This window comes from Lycorma delicatula, chromosome 1 (assembly GCF_047948215.1).
Source record: "Lycorma delicatula isolate Av1 chromosome 1, ASM4794821v1, whole genome shotgun sequence".
Taxonomy (NCBI): domain Eukaryota; kingdom Metazoa; phylum Arthropoda; class Insecta; order Hemiptera; family Fulgoridae; genus Lycorma; species Lycorma delicatula.
Window position 1 is genome coordinate 295,429,041 of NC_134455.1, and position 23,396 is coordinate 295,452,436.

A 23,396-nucleotide genomic window follows, 5' to 3' on the forward strand; every position below is an offset into this window, starting at 1 on the left:
CTAATCACTTAGCCATACTATGCTTCACTCTTATGCCATCCTTTACGTATCGTAAATGATCAAAAATGTTAATGATACATGAATTTAGGTGCCATGGAATTTAAAAACTGTCAGTTTTAAAATTTCATTTTAATTTAATCTATAGCAAACTTATTACTTTGCTAATTTTTTTAAATTTATTGGTATTTTTTTTTACATTTGCAACTATGATAAACAAGTAACACTGATATACAAAATAAAACTTTTTAATTTTTTATCTAAGTATGATAGCTTTCTCTGCATTGTCTTTTGCATAGATAACAGATCTTAAATAGAGTCTTTCTATTACCATCAGTAAAGGTTTATAAAAGTTAATATAACTAGTGTTATGGGATGTCATATATTTATATTAAATCTTATTAGTAGATGCTCTGCTATTGTAGGTAACCTCAGGTACATCTCAAATTAAAACCCAACAGTAATCAGCTGACATATTAACACTCCATTTATCTTTGTAATAGTTTTCCAATACTGAAATATCTTGGTAGAAATGTTCACCTTGTTCATCACTACTGCCCGGGTTTTGATGGGAAAATATCCAGATGTAAATGCAGGAAATTAAGTTTTAGTGACACATTACATTCAATAGCTCTGTATTAATATATCATTTCATTTACAATATCCTGGTATTTTTGATTTATTGACATTCAGAAAATTTTCCAAGAGTATTTAAATAATGTCCAAGCAGAGATGTTTCATTCTTACCAGTTCCCTTAATTGTGGGTCAACAAAAATCCTTTCTAATTTTTGCTTCCCTTACTTTTAGGAATTACCAATATTCTTTTGTACAAGAATCCTTGACTGTCTTCTTCATAGCTTTTAAACATTTTTTTAATTTAACGTTTGATATGATGGGATATTAAAAATGATTTTTCTTGTTTAACAAGAAGCTCATGAATAGTGTTTTTTTCTACTGGGGGTTAAGTTCTCGTGTTTCTTCTGCTGTTTTACTACATAATGTGATCCCTAGCTTGGCTATTCTGTTTACAAATAAAACAACAGTATTTTGAATATCCTAACTGTATATCTAACAAAAGAGCTATTACTTTTAAATCTCTACACATGTTCCAATTATGTTTTTATAATTTACATTTTCATTAACAGTTTAGTTTTAAGGTATACTTGGAGGAAACAATGAAAACATGGCACTTCTTAGGTTCATCATCTTGCCCTAATTATAACATAAGTTCATCAATATTTGTATAGTAAAGTAAGTAATTTTCTTTAGCAAAGTATTGAGAAAAACTGTTCTGTCAGCTTTGACAGTCCAAGATTTTTGTATTTTTTAAAAGTAAATTCCAATCTTGCAATCTTGAGCCTAAAAGTTCAGCTTGATTTTTTGATAAGTTAAAATCCCTTACGGTCATTTAGTTCACCTTATGATGTAAAATGTGGCTCGCTGGATTTAATTCAAAGTCAGAATCATGTTTGTCTTCTTCCATAATATCCATTTCATCACTGTTTTCAGTGACAAACAAGTGTTTAGGAACCTTGGGAACTGGAATTGATTCATTGTAAGGTACAGGTCTGAGAGCAGATGGCAATGGAGGATAGAGTTAAATGTCTTAGAAATGTAAATCAACAGATAACTTATCTTTTAACAGATAAGTTAAACAGAAATAACAATCAGTTAAGTGGTCTATTGATAGAACAATCATGCCAAACCATAGGGGTAGCAAATGCAACGCCTTTTGTTTGCCTTTTAGCCATCCTCTTAAGTTGACCGCACTGCTACTACATGTAATATGAGGAGTCCATGACTTATCATGAATTTTGCAGTAAGTCACAATTTATAAGCTCAATTATAATTTACTTTTTATTTTATTTTTTATAACCTTTTTTAATTAGTAGTGGAACGTTTTTCTTACAAGATTTTACATTGAACTCAGCACATATGGAACAAAAACTGTCTGAATCATTTACACATTTACAAGGCATTCTGAGACTTCGTTGTTCACTCAATATAGTTATCACACTGACTAAGATTATACTACTAAAAACAGTACGCTAACAAAGCCAACAAGCTTTGTATTGTTTTGAACTGTATAGACATGATGAATCTTGTTTATGTACGCTTCAACAGAAAGATATGATATCATATATAATGTTTGTGTTATGTCTTAAGTTTTTGTTTCATGGTTAACAACCGATTGAATAGAGTTGAAAATATATACTGACCATATAAATATAAATTAATCATATAAAATAAAAAAACATTCAAACAAATTAAATTTCAATTAAATTAATTTCTTTTTAAATTAAATTTCAAAATTTATATTTTGGAATTTTTCAAGATATAGGACGATGGAAAAAGTTCTTACTAAAGATTAATTTTCTGCATAAAAATCAGATTGATATCACATGTCACGGCAGACTGGTATCAGGTTTGGATATTACATGTTAAGAATCAAAAGTGTTTATCAGTGTTATTTAATTCCTTGTTTCTATAAATCTAGATGGCTTTTTTTTAAAGAAAGTCATTTCTTATGTAGTTTTCATTAGCTTACATGAATTTTATAAACACAATAATTTAATACTTTGTTTCTATTAAATTTAAATGATAAAACTTTTCTCTTTCTAGTGCATACAAAATGTTTTACATTTTAAATATGTGTAATTAGAAAAAAAAATACTTTAACCGTTTTTGTATCACTTTCTTATTTGAATAAAATTATTCAATTAAAAAATGAGTTAGTTTGTAACTGAAATTTTGTGATTAGTCACAGCATAACCTAAAGTATATAAACTATTATAATTTTCTGTCATTAATAAAATTATTGAATTAAATGATAAATTTTTAACAACGAATAACAAAGTAGGCAAAAAAAGACAAGATAAAAGTAATAATGAAGAAAAAGACGCGAGACAAAAAAAAACGAAGAGTTAAAAGAACACATGAACAGAGTGAACACAACGCGACAGTAGAATACAATATTCAAGTGCTTATAAGAAACACAAACTCCAAATTCAAAATAGCAATGCAACGATAGATTAGAACGGTGATGGTTTGTGTTACTCACAAATAAGACTAGCAGAAACATCAGACCAACGAAAAGCTAGACTGGAACGTGATCATGTAGAAAGAATGAACGTTCTGTAAAATTCAATTAAGATAGACTGTTTGGGGAAGAAGTTTTCAGAAAAAAACTAATCCGCTGACACGGACACCGAATCCGCTGAATGCTCACCGAATAGGGATCGAGAAAATCAACGTAGCACATGAGCATATAAGCAGGTAAACACTCTCTCTTCTTCCCTCAACCAACTTCGAGTATATACGTTTGAAATTGAATAGATTTGAATCAACTAATTTTCTACTGGGTACAATTTATTCGTGAAAAGTTTTGCATGAATATGTATGCCAGTTTTTAGCTCGCTTGCTTATCGGAAAGTAAGTTATAGCAAAGTTTGGGAAGACAAGAAGTGAGTCGAATAAAAGCATATAAAAATACTAAATAAAACAGTCAAAAAAAAAAAAGAAAGAATATGTAATAAGAGACTCTTCATATTAGCTACGAGACTTTTATTATCTCAAAGGTTTAAAATAATAAGTGCTACAAAAACGATTATGAATTTGAAGGGCAAAATCTTTAATGTTTATGGAATAAAAACAGCTTAAATATATGTTTGGCTGTACTCGATAAATGACAAAAAATATTTTGAAGAACGTAATAAAATAAATTTCTGTATTATTTGTGATTACTGTAATAATCTTAATACTCTACATTGTACAATAAAACAGGTAATGATAACATTATACAAAATTCATTCTTAACAGTACTGTATTAATTTATATGAATATTCTATTATAATGTAATATTAATTTTTATAACAATTACGTTTAATACAATAATTTGAATAATTATTTTTTTTTATTAACTTTATTAATTTATTTTTATTGTATTCTATTTTATGTGATTTATTACTTTTTGAATGAGCATTTTTAATATTTTGATCATTCATTATAAATAACAATAATTATTAATATATTAGTAGCCTAACGTTCATTTTGGTCCTGACAGTTCGGTATATATATATATATATACCCACCGGGTTGGTCTAGTGGTTAACGCGTCTTCCCAAATCAGCTGATTTGGAAGTCGAGAGTTACAGCGTTCAAGTCCTAGTAAAGCCAGTTATTTTTACACGGATTTGAATACTAGATCGTGGATACCGGTGTTCTTTGGTGGTTGGGTTTCAATTAACCACACATCTCAGGAATGGTCGAATTGAGAATGTACAAGACTACACTTCATTTACACTCATACATATCATCTTCATTCATCCTCTGAAGAATTGTCTAAACGGTAGTTACCGAGGCTAAACAGAAAAAAAAATAAAAAATATATATATATACATACCGAATACACCCTTGTATCATGCACACCATTTTGTCCAAAATGACGGTTCCAAAAATAGTTCGCGTGTCTTACATGGAATTTAAAGTTTCATTTTGATGAAACTTATATATACATTAATCAGTCTACAACAGAATTTTAATATAAAATGCTTTGTTTTGACTAAAAAACTAAAATGATTTAGTTAAAACAAAAAATTTGACTATGAGTATTTACCGGAAGTAGAAAATTAAATTCTTATCTATGAAATGGGGCTAGACTTAACGGAACTGTCCTTTGAATTTTTCTCACACATCGGCTATTCTTAATTCGCACGAAAACATTTTATTCGATCGTTTTATGATCAGTTTTCAGTGCGATAACTACCGTTCAGTACGTAAAGATTCAGTGAAGTTACAGAATGAGTGAAAAAAGAGACTGCGTTCATTCAATGCTGCAGAACAGTTACGTGTTATTGCTTATGCAAAGGGCATGGAAATCATAGTACAGACAGAACACTTTTTATGTAACACAGACCAGAATTCGTGAGTGGCAAAAAAAAAAGAAAATTAATTTCTCGTAACCAATAAAAACAGGAGAGCATTTCGTAGGAAAACCGCGAAATATCCAGAAATACACTTAATTTGAATTATTCACACGATATAACATTGTATTAGTTAGGTTTTCTGATGTATTTTGAGAAAGAAAAAGTATTTTCGCTCAATATCCAAGGATGTTTTAATATAAGAAAACTTAAAATATCTTCTTTTTTAATACATTTAGCTCTAACACTATTACGGTGTTATATATATAGATTATCCCTTTATTTGAATTATTGAAATTTACGAGCACTTATTAAAATTCAAATACTTAAAATCAGAATTAGAGAACAGGTATTTTATTAGTTATGTATAAATAATCATTATTTTAAAATAAAACAACAAAAATGTATTACATAATATTACAAAAATATAATTTTGTACATTATGTAACATACATTACAATTAGGTAAAAATAATAATTAGGTACCACGAAAGGAAAAATTGTTTTTGGAGCGCCATCCGATCAAATTAGACAATTGTTAATTAAAGCAGTGAAAAATGGTTGTAGATTGATTAACTTCAGGTAAAAATTAATTAATTACCAATTAAAAAAGAATGGAAATTACATTCGATATATTTCATAATTTCTCATTCTTTGACGGTAGAAACCTTGCTTTCCTTCTAACTAAAGTAAACTTCTTACATACCATCTATTTCATGTTATTACTTGTACTTTAAAAAGATTGAATTTATTAAAAATACATATATTTACATTTTCAAGTTTTCGTAACACTGTCCAAGCCTAAAATTCAGCTAATGTCTATTAAAACACATTATCTATTACATAATCATAATTAAAGAGAAATTATGACAGTTTCGGAAAAAAGTATTCCGTACTTTCATAAATAATTAGCCAATCTTTTATCATCCTGACAAACAGATTCTTATTACCGCATACATTTTTATAAAATTATGTAAACAAGTTAAATACTTTATTTATTTATTAACACTCATACCTACAAAATTATGGTTAATTACAGTTGGTGAATGAGATATGATGAATATTGTAGCGTGAAAGATGCCAATTTAATTAGGATTTGAACCAAGAATTTTTTATATGAAAGGCAGAAACGCTACTACTTGATATCACTTATTATCTGTGGCTGTAGCTTAGGCAACATAGAATTACCCTTATTTATCAACTGGAAATGTAGAAGACACTTTATTAATTAATTACTAAATGACTTTAAAAGATTTATTATTCAACTATTGTAATTTGTTATTGTAGGGTCATTCATTTACGTGTTCATACTGTAATTGGACAAATTTAATAATAAAATAAACTGACTGTTTAAAAAATAAAAACTGATTTCGAAAAAATCCGCAGTAAAAGTTAAAAATTAATAATTTTACAACTGTTCCATAAACCTTTGACTATTTAAAGTAGGCGCCAAATTAAGGGCCAGAAAATTATTTGAACCGCCTTAAAAATTAGAAATTTAAAGACCTGAGAAAGATTTTTTTTAATTTTTAGTGTGGGATTTTTAAGTTTGTTAATAATAAAAGCTGAGGTAACCTATTTGTAAATTTTTATTTAGATTAGAATTATTCCCTGTATAATAAAACGAGTTGTTATCGAAGAAAAATGTTTGTTTCTTGCAAACGGCAAGAAACAAACATTTGATACTTATGCATAATTAAAAATAAGAAAAGGCGCGATGGGAAACGGGAAAAATATCGAGCGTAAGCTAGGTCTTAGGAATTTTTAAATCCGTATGATATTTTCACTTAAATGATTCTTCCATTTCTCTTGAAATGTCGCTATAAAAATCTAATAACGACGATAACAATAAAATTAGGAAATTTTCCAATCTTTTATGCAGGTAATGTAATTTTTAATCATTTAAAAATTTGAATAAGTTCTTCAGAATAGCTCGTGGAGAGTTTCCAATAAATATAAAGCTTTTAAATTTTATCTACATCTCTCCAAATATTTCTGCCTATATCCGGAAATTATTAACCCCTAAAACAGTTTCCATTGTTGAATACCATACTACACCTCCTCGCTGTGCACTCCATTACGTTTAGATGCCTTTCCCTCTGAAAAATGTCATTCCTAAGTGCGCAAATAGATTTTATGGCTTTCAAGAAAGTGTTCTGAAAGTGACCTAATTGTAGCAGAAGCCCTCCTAAAACTACCTGTGTATTATATACTCTTAGTTATATTAAAATCCATAATAAAAACTGTTTTCGAACAACTTTTCTTTGGTAAAAATTATTTATTTAGCCGATAAATCACTTAATGTTTCTTTTTAAAAATAAATATTACACTACCAAAATCCTCGAAACAAGTCCTAATAACAAGTCAAAATTTTAACCAAACTAAACCGACTGTGGCTAACCCGCTCCTTTTGAAACTTAGATTTTCGCCTGGTTCCGCAATTTTTCTTACCGACCTCTATTTTTCTGTTCTCAAAGATATTGCGCAATCGGAATCTTTTTCTGTTCTGACAAGTGTTCCTTCCAATATTTACTTCTGATATTCCAACTCCGAAAAACCGTTGTCTTGTAAATTGATGGAATTGTTTTATTCTCTTGTCCGGAGAAGCAGAACGATGTTTCATTCAATTTACATCACTTTATCAAATTTGGAAAATGGTGCATTAAAATTAGCCACATTAAAAGAAAACACGTGAACTTTACCCTAAGATGGTAGAGTTACCGACCAGTTTTCACGTTTGGCTCTGTAATCCCATTGATTACAAAGTTCCTTACCTTAAGCTACATATAAGTGTACAGAAACAAAACTTCAGCTTCTAGGTAATAGACGAAAATAGCATTTCTCATCACTCGCAGGCCGGTGTTAAAATTAAAAGCATACAATACTATCCTCCGTCTTTTGGTATATTACCACGAAGTGCTTTATAAAGACCTGCTAATCCCTACAACGACACGATTTTTCCTCCACTTCGAACAAAAAATCTCCAACCGGGGATAACCACCTGAAACGTGATTTAGATGCCTGTTTTCCAGGTAAACATTCTGAGACTATTAAGAAATAAATGGAAATTATTAAATAAGTAATAATTTAGAAACCGTAAACAACAATATTGATAAATAATAAAGAAAACTATTTTATCATCTGTATTCGGTCATAATATAAATAAATGAATATAAAATAAAAACCCATTAGACAAATAATGAAATAAATTAGACAACGAAATAAAAACAAAACGCAATTAGGAAAAAAACAGTATAATACAAGACGGTAGGCCTCAATGCGGCGATGTTAACTTGATAACCACAGCTTAAAATAACGTTTCCAAATTACACATAACACGAGCCGACGCGCGCGCGCATATCACACACCTTGGCGCAGGAACACGACCTGCATTACATTTCATACTCATATGAGAGTACAAGTCGTAGTATGTATATAAGAAGGGCATATTTCCATGCCCTCCTTACTTACAATATCAATATTATTCCGATCTTTCCCTCCAAGTATATCAATGAGTTAGTCCTGTGTAAAGACAAGAAATGGAAAAAAAAGATGTCCTAAACTTAATTTTTTTTTTCCGCGGGACTCGCATTGTTGAGTATTAATAATTAATTCATTCATCTCATCAAATTTCACTTCTTTTAACATTTCATCGATTTTAATAGTTGTTTTTTAAAATGCTATAAAGAAAGACTACTAATAAACTTACAAAGTAACTCCCAAAGAAACTTCCTCTATAAAATAACAAATAAAAATCATCAAAGTCGGTAAATTCGGTGCATAAAAGGCTTGAGCAAGACAAAGGAAAAATGTATAGGGATCGAACTGAAAACCTTCTGCTTTTTCTTTTGAATATGTTTAAGAAAAATCAAGTTTATCATTATGGTACTATGAATAAGAAATTTCAGGTAAAATTTGTGGAATTTTTATTATTAATACGTATGCAACTTTAGCCGTCACGCAACAATTTCAATTTCCTTCTAATAGAGACCTATTTTATATTTTAAATTTTGAAATTATTACTAAGACAGGTGTTGGTGTCTTTGAACAGGGTTACCATACAGGTTTCTAACTGCCATGCTTCTCGTAAGCTAAAAAAAAAATAATTTTTATTATTTTTTTTTCATTTAAAATTCTACTTTGTTATAAGTTGTATTACAGCTGAACAAAATTTTATTTTTTATTTTATTTTTAGAAATCAAATATTATTATTTATGAAATTAAATTTCCTATACAAAAATGAACAGAGCATTTACAGAATATAAATACTGTTGTAGAATTTTACAGATAATAAAGAGTCTAATTAAAATTTTATTGGGTTGATCATTAAAAAAAGGAATTTCTTTATATAATACAATAGTAGATTGTCCAGTATTACTATAAATCATGACTGTTGAAGAATTATCTCATAATAAATCTGTTTTAAAATTACTAACTTTTTTTTACGAATAGCTTTATAAAAGTTTTTATAAGCTGAGAATAATTATAAACAGTTATTTATGGAAAGCCAGTGTTATCAAAGCATATATTTATTTATATAAACAGTCCAAGAATGAATAATGTCAAAATCCTAATTTACACTCGTAACGAAAATAAAAAGTACTTTTTAAATAAAAATGGAGATGTATATTGCTCTTTTAGAGCAGTGTATATTATTTTTTCTTCTAGCCTTACTCATTATAAAAATGGACCCGTTTCAATAATTATTAAATTGCTTTTAGTAACGGAAGTCACACTGGTAGTTCCGTAATTAACTTCTTCCATCAAGTAGTTTCGCAGAGAAAGTAAGTTTCCGCGTAGTTAAGTTTAGTGTTTTAAAATTGTTTAAACAATTACATTGTCACTTAAACAATTTGAAGTTATTTCTTTGTCTTTAGTCGTCAATATTAGTTTTTTTTTTTTTGGAGGGGGAAAACGTATTAGCGTTATCATCGTCCGAACAAACACAATACAATATTACAAAAGAAAACATATTTCAGTAATCATTAAATAGTCGAATACAGATGCTCAGCTTTAAGAAAAAAAGGAGATATTCTATAGCAACATCGTATTGTTTCCTAGAATATCTTGGATGTTGGCTCCAACTTAAATTTACTCCTCAATGTCGCTTAACACACACATAAGGATGTGGTGTTTCGTTAGTTGGCAATCGCAGCGAACTCTATCAAGCAGGTGCATCAGTCTGATTCATTAGGTGTCCATGTGTAAGATTAGTACGCCCTATTCGTAAACGGCAAATAATAACCTCCTCTCTACGGTTACTGAGAATGAAGAGCTCCATGGCAGCACAGTATCCTTGATGTATCGGAGCTTATTGTTTATTGTATACGGAGGATATAAACAACGATAGGCTGGGAAAATAGAAAGTGTGTCACCTTGCCACCTTCCTCGAACGGTGTGTTAAATAGAATTAATAAAATAGGTAGTAGTAACATGAGTGGTGAAAGACGGTTGGCTACATGCGACTTTAGCAGCGGAATACGTACGTTCTTTACCCGTCATTCCCGCATGGCTAGGGATCTAGCAGAAACTCACGCAAATGAGTTTCTGCTAGATCCCTACAAATCTTCTAAAGCTTGGCGTGCTCTACACAATTCACTACAAATGAGGATGTGACGGTTTTTTTAATGATATTCAAAGCCTTCTTGATGCAGTACAGTTTAGCTTTGTGGACACTTATATAATACCAGGTAGACCGAAAAATTAATGAGGAAATTGCAGGAGGGAGTTACCGGAGTGAAGGTTGTCCTGCGTAAAAGAGAGCGAATACAGAAAATTGCGTAAAAGATATAGAGGGTCTTACAACAAAAGAGGAGGTAGCTAGAGCGGTAGCGGAGGTAATCGAGTTGGATGACGAGAGGAAGCAGGCCATCACGATGCGGCCTGCTCATTCAAGTACGCAGGTGACTTCTCTGACGGTTTCTAGTGGAGAGGTTGAAAAGATAATTCGGAGAGGGAGTCTCCGGATCGGGCTGGTGTCTTGCCGTGTGGACCTGGTCGTGGAGCAGGAGCGGTGCTACCGCTGCTGGGATTTGGGTCATAAGGCGGCATCTTGTAAGGGGCCAGACAGGACCAAGAAATGTTTCCAGTGCGACAAGGATGGACACATCAAGGCTAGTTGCCGCGAAAGAGTTGGTTGTAGAAGATGTGGTGAGGAGGGCCATTACGAACGTAGCGGACAGTGTGTGCTACAAATTAAAGATACAGCTTAATGTAAATAGGAGTAAACGCTCCCATGACCTCCTATGGGCTATTACCAGGGAGGTTGCGGGAGACGTTATGGTGGTTGCTGAGCCAAATTGGGCTGTGATTTCGGAGGCTAGCTGGACCAGGGATACTGAAGATAGTGAGGCGATAATGGTGGTGAGGCTGGGACTGGCTATTACCCGACAGGGTCGCGGTGATGCCTTTGTGTGGGTTTGCGTTGAGGGGTGGTGGTTTTTAGTTGCTATGTCTCCCCTAACAGCGGCATGGATCGCTACCGTAAGTTTTTGAATGACTTGGCAGCGGCTGTGAGGGTACACACAGGTGCATTAGTTGCGTTTGGGGACTTTAATGCTAAGAGCCCGGAGTTAGTGGGTGGGATCCTAAATCAGCGTGAGTGGCTCCTGTCTGAGTTGATGGCTTTGTCGAGTATGGTGTGCCTCAACGGATTGGAGTTACCTACCTTTTCAAGAGGATCAATGGAATCAGTCCTCGACCTGGCGTTCGTTACGGACGTGATGGCGGGCGCTGGGCGATGGCGGGTTCTAGAGGAGGAGACTCTCAGCGAACACCGATGTACTGAGGTAGTAATTGGATATAGAAAGATATGTCAAGAAAGACGAGCTGGGCCATGGATGTTTGAGCTCTCACATTTTCAGCGATTACAGATGGCGTTTACAGAGTAAGTTGATAGCAGCTGGTCCCATCTGTCCCAAACTGATGGCTCACCACAATCAACACATATTTTTGTGAGAGATGCCTGTCGGAAGATGAGAAAAAGCATGATGTAAAGCATCCAGCATCTTAAATATGTTATGATGCGCTGAACAGTAGGCGATGCAACTATAATCCAAACGGTATCAAACTAAAGAATAATAATGCAACACAGATGATCGGTTGGCTCCCCAACTGCGTTGCTAAGGTTTCATAGCATATCTAGAATTTTTAAACATCTCACTTTTAACTGTTTTATATGGTTGATCTATGTAAGCCGACTATCAAAAAACAAACCTGAAAATTTAACTTCAGGAAAGATAGCAATTGGCTCTCAATTGAGAAGGACTTTTGGAATAAAAGACTCTCATAGGCGAGAAAAGACTATACATTTTGCTTTCTCACATGAGAACATGAAGCCTTGAAACAAGCTTCAAGGCATGATATAGTATTGTGCAGGAGTCTCTCAGGTGTGGGCGTTGAACAGGTTGCAATATATATAGAAAAATCCTCAACAAATAGAGAACATGAAAATAAGTGGCTGCTCACATTTAGTGATACTGTTGATGGCTATAGTAAACAAAGTAGTACTTAATGCACTTCCTTGAGACACTCCAATCTCCAAGGTAACGCTACTCAACACAGAAAGTTTGGTCATTTAAGAAACCTCTAATAAAGGCAAGCACATTGTCCCTGACTCTCTATTCTTTAAGGGTGTTTAGAATAACATATCGCCTGGCCATGTCGTATGCCCTCCTGATGTCAAACAAAATAGCTAAGAGTTGCTGGCAAAGCAGAAAAGCATTTTGGATAACTGTTTCCAGTGATACCAGATGGTCAAAGGAAGATGGTCTTTGGTAGAAACTACATTGTTCTGGAAATATCAGGGCATGTTTTTCCAAATACCGTGTAAGCCTGCAGTTCACCATTCTCTCCATCATTTTGCATGAGTTTTTTAATGCATGTAACAACTCGTTGAATGTAAAGGAGCTAACCAAATCACCAACTTTAAACAGTACTATTTCCATCTGAATCTTATATCTCCAAAATTCATTAGTATATGATGAATTTACAGACACCAAATGAAAAAATCTGCCAGGTTAGTTGTGAATGCATAAGATGACTTAAGAAGTTCTCCATCAATAAACACGAGGATAGACTATTTCTGAGGTCTGCAAACTTTACAAAGCTTCCTCCATACCGTAGGTGTGAAAGTAGTGCATAAGATGTCTACATAATTCCTCCATGATTTTCTCCTAGCATCTATGAATACACAAGATATACTGCTCTAGCCTTATGATACAAATTGAGATATTCATTTGTAAGTCTGTGGTTAAATTTACACAGCGCCTGCCATCGTTTCCTAATAGTGTTCTGGTAATCATCATTCCACCTGGGAGTAGAGGGACATCTTTGTTTTCCTGATGTTTGTGAAATGTATCTACTAGCATTCTAAAGTATGAGGGAGGTAAAAGGGGTAAGTTGATTTAGGGCGTCACCACTATCATCATACTGTAATGGGAAGGTTTTATGGTAACTACTCAAATTTGCTTTTTCAAGAATCCATCTCCATGGTCTTTTGGTCAGCATCAAAAGCAATAATAATTGGTTTACGGTCACTGCCGTAAACATCATCACAAACAGACCAATTAAGATGAGGGAGTAAACACGGTGAGTTTAAGTGAGAATAAGGAGAGATCCTATTCTTACATTAAATAATACTCATAAATAATTATAAGTAATATTTATAAATTTATGTGTAGTTGTGTGTGTATAATTTTTGAACTTCATAAACCTGGATATAGAAGGAATTATGAAATAAAATGAATAGATGAACAAGAGTTTTGGTCAGGAAGTTATAAGTGATTAAAGAAATAATAATGAATAAGAATATAGCACAAAAAGAGTATTTTATTACAAGGAAACAAAGTGAAAGAATAATTTAAGTCAGATTAAAATTTAAGTCATAGATTCAAAGTCCAAGCCTAGGAATAGTGGATTATTTATGTACCAATATCTCTTCAGCACGACAAAGTATCAGTTGATACTGACACAAACGTTCATGATTCATCATTCAGGAGGCAGAGCTCCAAGTCTTGTCTCACTCTGTTTATATTTCCTTGAGGATAATAGATTGTTTAGTCCCATGAAATATGGTGAGCAATAAAGTAGATGTAGTCATCTACTTTATGTCATCAGAAGTAGGGACTACATCTGATGACATTCTGATATTGAAATACACTCAGGCAAAACTTCAAAAAAATAAAATTTAAGTTTGGCTTGACATTAAATCTTTTTCACCAGTCACTGAATAAGAATTCAATGATTTATTAAGTGCAAAACAAGTAAGAGGTTTGTGATTATAAAAATAAAATTAAAAAACCAAAAAGTTGGATAACTTATGGTAAAAGTACATTATATTTAGAAGATAGTCGCACTTCTTACTTAATAATATGATTTATGTGACTTGTTACATAATACCTTTTTCTGTAAGCAAATCCTTTTTAAATTAAAAATGTTAATTTATCCATTAATTTAACATAAAATTTTGGCTTACAAGAAAGTGCCTTAATATACTTCCAATGCCATTATAAATAAATATCTAACTATTTAAAAAATCTTTTCATTGATTTATCAAAAATACAATCAACAAGGTTTATTTACAGATAAAATATATTAATCTATTGATGAATTTTTAAACAACATTAATTAAACAACTAAAAAAAACCTGTTCAACATGTACATTAATATGTGCTCAAATAATTTTCATTAAAGTCTTCTGAATTGCAACATATTATGTAGTTATTTTTATACCTATTTTTATACAAATGCATTTCATGCATTTGTCATAACATTATTTAATGAGTTATTTATTTAACTTTTATAATTGATAGTGTATTCTGTGATCTCTGATCAAGGTTCTCTTTCATCTATCTAGCAAATGCTGAGGCAGTTATTTTTTTCATGAAGTAGCATATCTACCTATTTCTGATGTGATTTGTGTAATGCATTATTAAGTGCTGATGTAATTATGTTATTTGTACAAAATGCTGAGAAAACTAGTGGTGAACTCATCATCGTAAATCAGCTGATTTCAAAGTCAAGAGTTCTAAGGTTCAAATCCTAGTAAAGCCAGTTACTTTTATATACAGCTTTGAATACTAGATCGTGGATACCAGTGTTGTTTGGTGATTTAAAACCCAACCACCATGTCCACCATTAACCACACATGTCAGGAATGATCGACCTGAAATTGTACAAGATTACAATTTATACATTCACATATATCATCCTCATTTATACAGAGTGTCCCATATAAAACGCAACCCAACCTTATATTGGTAGGTATTGAAATAATAAAAAGGCATGTGTAAATGTAATTTTTATTATTACCATGCATTACCTTACATTTAGAGTAAATGTTGGAAGTGGCCGCCATCTTCTTGAATACAAGCTTCAATTCTTTTTACAGCTTTTCTTGCAACTTTTTTCAAAGTTTGTGGCTAGATATTTAATACAGGTTGTTCAATATTGACTTTCAATTGTTCAAGTGTTCGTGGTTTGTTGCTATAGGCTTTTTCTTTGAGGTAACCCCATAGAAAAAAATCCGCCGCAGTCAAATCTGGAGGTCTTGGTGGCCACAAGCTTCGACCGATAACACGATTACGAAAGAATTCATTCCTCAACGAAATCAGAAGTTGAACCTGCGTAGTGCGATGTCGCACCGTCATGTTGTAGCCAGCAGTATTTGTTTTCCTCTTCCAAGAGTGCAATGAACTGAAATAAAATATCCTGATATCGTTCTGCATTAATGGTGTACACGAAAAAAATAGGACCGATTATTTTCTTCCGCGAAATCGTGCACCACACGCCCAACTTCTGCGGGTGTAATTGTTTTTCGTGATAAACGTGGGAATTTTCAGCACTCCAAATTCTACTGTTTTGGCTGTTTACGTAGCCATCCAAATGAAACCGTGCTTCATCTGTGAAAAATAACGAATCCATAACATTAATACCCTCACGCAGAAATCCACGGAACCGTTGACAATATTGTAGCCGTTTTTCTTGGTCGGGCTCAAGAAATTGATTAACCATTTGAATGCGATAAGGTCGTAATTGTAATTGTTTGGTCGCCCGATGAACAGTTGATTTAGACAAATTAATTTCAGCAGACAAACGTCGGATCGATTTATTTGGCGAGGCGAGTAATCGGTCTTTGATTTCAGTGACTGTATCTGTATTCAACACTGACGTAGATCTTTTGTGTTCCTTGTTATTAACAGAACCAGTCTCTCTAAATTTTGCAACTAACCTTAATACTGATGTTTTGTTAGGAGCTGGTTTATCTGGGTACTTATGGCGAAACAAATCTTGCACTGCAACCACTGATTTCGTACTGAAGTACGACTCAACAATGAAAACACCATCTTGTCTCTAGCAATACACTGGACGTTATGATTGCATTGTTGTTACTATCGGTAGTGTTCTTCTGCGTCGACGCGATGTTCAGATGTTGGACGAGTCCATTTCAGTAACGAGTAGGGAGTAAGCTTGACTTTTGAAATTTCATGGATGAGTGATTGATGATTGATGGGTTGCATTTTATATGGGACACCCTGTACTTTGAAATAATACCTTATAGTGGTTCCAGAGGCTAAACATAAAATGAAAGAAGCTATTTTTTCATGAAGTAGCAAAAAATCGACCTATTTCTGACATGATGTGTATAATGCATTATTATGTATCGATAAGAATAATTATTGTTATTATTTATTTTTGTCACGAAAATTATTTCTAGTTTTTTGAATCTGATTGAATAGTTTTTTGAGTCTGTTGCAAAAAACTCTTTTCAGGCGTAAAGTTTTATTGGTGGTTTACATGATACAAAACCAAAAAATCTAAGCAAATTTATTAATAAGGTATAAAACTAACCTTTAAAAATAATACTTATATATAATTATTTATAATTTTATATATATAATATTTTTTAACTTCATTAAAGCTGGATACATTAGACATTATGAAGTAAAATGAATAGATGAACAAGGGATTTTGGTCAGAAGGAGATTAAAGAAATAATGATGAGTAAGAATATAGGACAAAGAGAGTATTTTATTAAAGTGAGAGAATAATTTAAGTCAGGATAGATTCAAAGTCCAAGCCTATAAGAATAATGCATATTTATAAGCCAATCTCTTTAGCAGAAGACAATAAAAAGTATATATGAAGATACAGATAAACTAATAAAATATGTAAAAGAAAATGACAATTTGGTCGATAATATGGGAAATTGGAATACCGTAATAAAAGAAGAAAGAGAAGGGAAGATAATTGGAGAGTATGAGATAGGTAAAAAAAAAACTATAAAAGAAGTATATATGAAATAGGGATGCACAGAAGATAATACATATATTGTATTAGGATCAAGCAGGGGTTTCGGAACCAAGATCATAAGATACCAGGTCTGAACAAAAAATCTCTGCCAAAAGATATAGAATTATTCCATTAATAATGCTATTAACAACCCTATTTTAATTAGTTTTATAAACGTATTTTGTATAATGAAAATAGTCTAAATAAAGAGTGAATAATGTTTTCCTCAACATTTAATATGGATGTTAATAAATTCATGTTACAATGTTCATATACTAATATAAACTGTAAAGTTTCTTGGTGTATGTATGAATTTCTCTTGAGCTGAACATATCATTACATAGTTATGTAATGTTTTGAATAAGATAAAATTTACCACAAAATAAGTTTGTCATTTCAAGAGTTATACTTTTCCATTCAGGTGATACATTCATACTTAACACTCAGGGTTGTACTATATTCTATAAAATGAATAGATTGCTTTTTTAGAAAAGAAAATATTAAGATATACTTGACAATAAGAAAAAAGATTCTTGTAGGGATATTTTTAGAGAATATTAAAAAATGATTATACTATGTTCTGTTCTTATAATCATCATATTAGTTGAAACAGTTCAAAAAATTGTTGGTCAACAGCTTATTACTGGGAAATAAAATGAAAATCTGTTTATTATGTAAATAAATCATCAACAGAATAAAAAATCAGTTTATTCTTTTACACAATAAATTACTATCATGTACAAAGTAAGTAACCAGAAGATTGTTTTCCGGACTGTTAAATATTAGTATTTAATAGATGAAGTGTTATATTCCATAAAATAATAATATAATATTATTTTTAAATAGCGAAAAATTGTTATTTATTTTAATCTGATTAATAATTGATAATTTTTTTTTGTTAAATTATAATTTCAGTTTTTTTATACTTTTACTATTATTATTAATATAATTAACTGTTATCTAATTATTTTGTTTATTATTGTATTCTGTATGTTTATATTAATATATAAATATACACACATATATATATTGTAATTATAGTGTATGTATTTAACAACATGAGTTTCATACTAATTAGAATAAATTCATTTTATAATCATATTTATATTTTACAGGTACTGCATTAATCACTTTATCTGTTTTGTCTTTGATGTTTTCTGTAATTGTTAGTTATAAGTGCTACCTTTGCATTTATAATTCTAAATTGTGATTATTATTGTAATACTTAAGTATTATTATGATATTTATTGAAATAAAAACTGTCTACATCATTATATTTGTAACTTTTTTGGTCTAATTTCATCATTATTCATTTTGTTATTTTAGCTATATTATTTTGTACATTTGAGATCCATAGCATGCAATTCTGTAAATCCTTTGTTATTTTTTTTAATTTTTCTGTTACATCAACAAATTAATCTCATTAAATCCATCATCTCCTTCACTTCATCATCATAATTAAAACGCATATATAAATACATTCCTGCAGTTGTAATAAGTTAATTCTGAATATTATACTTTGTCCTTAGAAACCTACTCCACTTCCAACTTTGACCTTCAATTCAATGTAAGAACTCTTCTGTTTACAAATTGAAAAGCTTATATACCTTGGAACAGATTACACACATTGTTTTAACTCCTTTTTGAATTGGTGCTTCTCGTTTTTTATCTTCTAGTCTTGTAACTGCCAACTGATTCTTGTATAAACTGTAAATAACTTTTCTTCTTCTATATTTAAGAATGATTTTTCTATAAATGCCATTTGGATTATAATGTTCTTCATAAGGCTGCCTTCTGAAATTAATTTGAACCTTTCAAACACATGTACCTTCATCTAATAATACACCTCCAATAAAGTTCCATTTATCTTTCTACTAATTAGCATAGTAGAAAGATAAATTTTAGTATTTTAATTTAATTTTATATTTGGAATCTTTAGTATTTTTTGTTCACGTGTTAAATTAACACTGTGATAATTCTCAAATTTATCTGCTACACCTTACTTTGATTGGGTAACAATCACACTTACTTTTTTTTAAATCTGAGTGTAGTTCCTCAGTCATAAAACTTTTGCATACTATTCTGTAAAGCTCATTTGGTCCTACTTCTCCCAGTCTGCACAGTAATTCAAATAGTTTATCAATTCATTAGGCTTTATACTTGTTTAAATCTTTAAAAGAGCTCTATCAAACCTAGATCATGGTTTAGAGTCGTGAAATTATGACCAGTTTTCCCTTCTCTAGTACTTTACCCTTCTTTATAGAGCCCTTCTGCTTGTTAGTTCTTTCATTTCTCATTAACAATGCTCTTCTACTTGCATGTGCAATGTCAACACTGTATATACCTATCTATCTGCACGTTGTAATGATGACAGTTTGCCATCATTTCAAGAATATTTTCTTTTACTTTTGTTTATGTTACATGTATGATTTCAATAATCATATTTTTCCCCACCTTACTGCATTTCTCATTCCTTTAATGCTTAAACTTTGTGTTAATCTAATTTCTTATATGAGTAGTACAATATATCAATAATATTTTTTTTCCATCATCATATTTTTACTTTCAGCATTCATCCATTAGTTAGTGTGTATGTTTATTATAACTTCCTACTTTCTTCTCTCCTACCAGAATTATTTATTTTTTTTATTTTTCCCTTTTTTCTATTATTATCTATATTTAAATATTCCCTTTTCAATTAGAATGTGTTTTTAGGGCTTTCATGTTTTTATTGCTTCAGTACTTTTTATTAGGCAAAAATAATTATTTATTTATTAATTTTTTTTCTTTTTAGTATCTTTTCCTCTTCAGCTAATTGTAAGATATAATTTAATTTTGTTATTACACAACTGCTCAGAAATAAGAGGAGTATAATATATTTAGGGTGTATGTTTATATGTATGCATGCATGCATGCTTGTTCCAATGTAACAGCTCAACAGCTGAACCGATTTAGATGTATGACCTCGCATTAGAATCCTTACATTACCGAGAATGCCATAAGCTATTTAAATATCTATGTATGTATATATATATATATATAAAAATTATATAAATATATATGTGTATGTAGTATCAGAGATTTGCCGGTTTAGCACAACTAAGTCTCTATCACTGTCTGAGGTAGATTTGAACTGAATGATTCGAATCATCTCAAAAATTTATGTTAAATAAAATTAAAATAAATAAATTTAAAAAATTTCTGTTTAATAATAATGGGGGCTTCCTGTAGGGGACTGCGTGTGAGGTTAGAGTGGTCACCATCAACTAGTAACAAACAGGGTGCTCCTGGGGCACCGTTCTAGGAGGTACAATAGGGTGCTCTTATAATATCTCTGCAAACAATCATTCGACTTTTAAAATTCAAACGGGGTATTTGTTAGTATAATACAAAATCACGATGGAACCAAAGCAGAACAAAAATAGTAATTTTTTTTTTGGCAGTCGTGTTTTTTAATATTTATCTCTTGTTATTTTTGAGTACAATTTAAAATTAATTATTCAAACTTGAAGATTTCTGTTCTGAGGTAGAGATGCTCTGATGTAGGCCTTCCAACGCCGACGACTTTAATGTAAGGAGAATATGGGAAGAAATGGATCTTCTCAAGAGATTGTTGGACATGTTTCCAAACAATAATCTCTGCATCTTGCTTGAGAATGTGAAGCATGGACCAGCTGTGAGAAATTTCCTTCGGTTGTAAAGCTGGAGCAAGTTCATACAATTTGTCTTTTTTTCTGTTTAGCCTCTGGAATCACCATAGGTATTACTTCAGAAGATGAATGAGGATGATATATATGAATGTAAATGTAATATAAATGTAAATCGTCCGATTTGTCTGTAGTTACATATCCTGTCAGTTCAATTCCGTATTGGGTGAGGTAATACTGGGAGATGGATTCACTGTCATCAATTCAAAAAAATGAAGGCAATGAAGGGTTTCTAAGCCACGTAAAATCTTATTTCTTGGCAACAGCGATGTGAAAGATTTGGGCGGTCTAATCATTTATACAGATTGGATTACCAGGTAACTTCAGTGATAATAACAGAGGGGGGGTAAAGATCTCCTTTTGTACTTCATGAGGCAGAGGAACTACCTACGGATTTTATTTCGGGAAACCATGTTGTCATCATCAATGGTAAGAATTCCATCATAGGCTACTGGTGTAGCTCGCTGTGTTGCTGCAAACATTGCTGAAGAGTGTTATACACCCCTTCTCAAAAATTACAAGTAATCATCCCCGATATTACACTTTTAAAATATTTCTACTGTGCATCAGAAACATTGAGAAAATATTCGAATTTATTCGTTTGTATTAATGTACTGGTGACGATGAAAGTAATCAAAGTCAAAAATTTAAAGGGAATTAATTTATCAGTTATTTCAGATCATATTTTTATTAAAAATGTGATGTGAGATCTAAGAAGCTGTAAAAATTGAACCGTTGGGTAGTTATTGATGGTGCTAAAATATAATGTAAAATGTAAATTTTTTGGAGTAATACAAGAATTATGTAATTATTTTTAAAATAATAAGCTATAAAAAAAAAAAAAAAAAAAAAAACATTTACATGTTTTGAATTTAAAACTTCTTTCTACTACTGAAGGGGTAGTAGAATAAAGTTCTTACAAAGTAGAACAGAATCAATAAAAAAACCACTTAAAATCAAAGAAATTCCCAGGCACTTTCTTAAATCACGGAAGATCGTACCATAGATATTGACCCCACAGTTCAGGCAGACAATTTAGTTTAAAAAATCTGTTCCTTTAAATTTCTTTTTGCTCGGTTAATTTTTGGTACGAGATTTATTAAGAGGGGTAATTCTATTCAGGCTATCAGGCAAAACAAAAAATAAATGATAAAACGTTATGATCCAATCTTTGTAATTTTATTTCTACTTTTTTCGTGAAGGCGTTAATTAGAACGCCGCCTTTTCTATTCATTCCGCCTCTATTTAAAATATTTTTTTTTAGGACTGCGCTACTGTGTGATTTTATATTTGGATTCTGTTACTTCTTTTTGCTCAGTAAAAAATAGACCCTTATTTTATATTGTTAATATATTTTATCTCTGAAGAGTCCTAATTACGTTAAAATTACCTTGTACGGGCAACGCGTATCATTTTACTATCCTATACCAAGAGTTTTCTTCCTCTTTACAAATAAAATTCTTCAAAAGTAGGATTTTGGATCTTATTTTAAAGGAATTGCCGTGAAACGTTTTCATATATTTTTTATCGGTTTAGGTTCGGAAACCCCTCTATAAACGGTTTAAAGTAATTCTCTGTACAAAATTCTGATTGTCTCTTAATCAACCGGTTAGTTATTTGTTTAATTCCCTTACATAATAAAAATTATCAGACCGTATGTACTTTTTACTAAAATAAGACGATAACGTTTATTTATCTGTATTTTTCAATACCTTTCTGTTCTAAAACATGTTTTAAACATTTTAATATATCATACAAATACAAAATAATTAGGGGTGTTAACGGTTTTGTAACTTAAAACATTAATCTGATGCTCGGGAAAAAATAAAATATCACTCGTGCTCTCACAGGCACAAACAACTGATATGGTTGCTTTCTTTTAAATAATTACCTACAAGCTTAATTTGCAGCCGGTTTTCACTTAACAAAAATATTGTAGCTATTGTAAATAAATGAACAGCCTTTATAAAGGTCAGTTGTGTTTAATACAGCTTTTCTATTACCAAGTGACAATAGCAAAAGTTAAATTCAAAAATATGCATAGTTACCTTCTAATGTGGAGCCTACCGTTATAAAAAATAATACGGTTACTGTAATTACTTGACCTAACATACTGAATACGGTGTTGATCTACAACGTACTGTAATCGGTTCCATTAATGCCGCCCAACTGACAATGATGCTGTGGTTCAGCTTGCAGCGATTGCGCACTTCCTATGCGCAACACTGAAAGCACGTGTTAATGTTACTTACAAGAATGTACTAAAAGAAGTTCATAGTTAAAATGCCTTTTACTTTTTATTTTTGTATTTCTTCTCACTCTAACCCCTGGATTGGGGCTACATTAACTTTTTCTTTTACTGAAATTATTAATTAAAGGGCTGGACGCATAAAATCCATTACATAGGTAGTGGAAGAGGTTATTGCACCCGTCTTCTAAGAATCAAATTTTATTTTAGAATATAAAAGAAATATTTGGC

The 23,396-nt window shown here is 31.2% G+C and overlaps 1 protein-coding gene across 1 annotated transcript in view; it reads right to left on the reverse strand.

The window, feature by feature from the left end:
* Positions 1-23,092, reverse strand: part of LOC142333098 (alkaline phosphatase-like) — a 63,633-nt gene extending 40,541 nt beyond the window's left edge. The window contains exon 1 of the mRNA XM_075379989.1: positions 22,966-23,092. Within this exon, the coding sequence (XP_075236104.1) occupies positions 22,966-23,029 (64 nt within the window). The 5' untranslated portion in view covers positions 23,030-23,092. The remainder of the gene's footprint in view (positions 1-22,965) is intronic.
* Between the last annotated feature and the right edge of the window lie 304 nt (positions 23,093-23,396).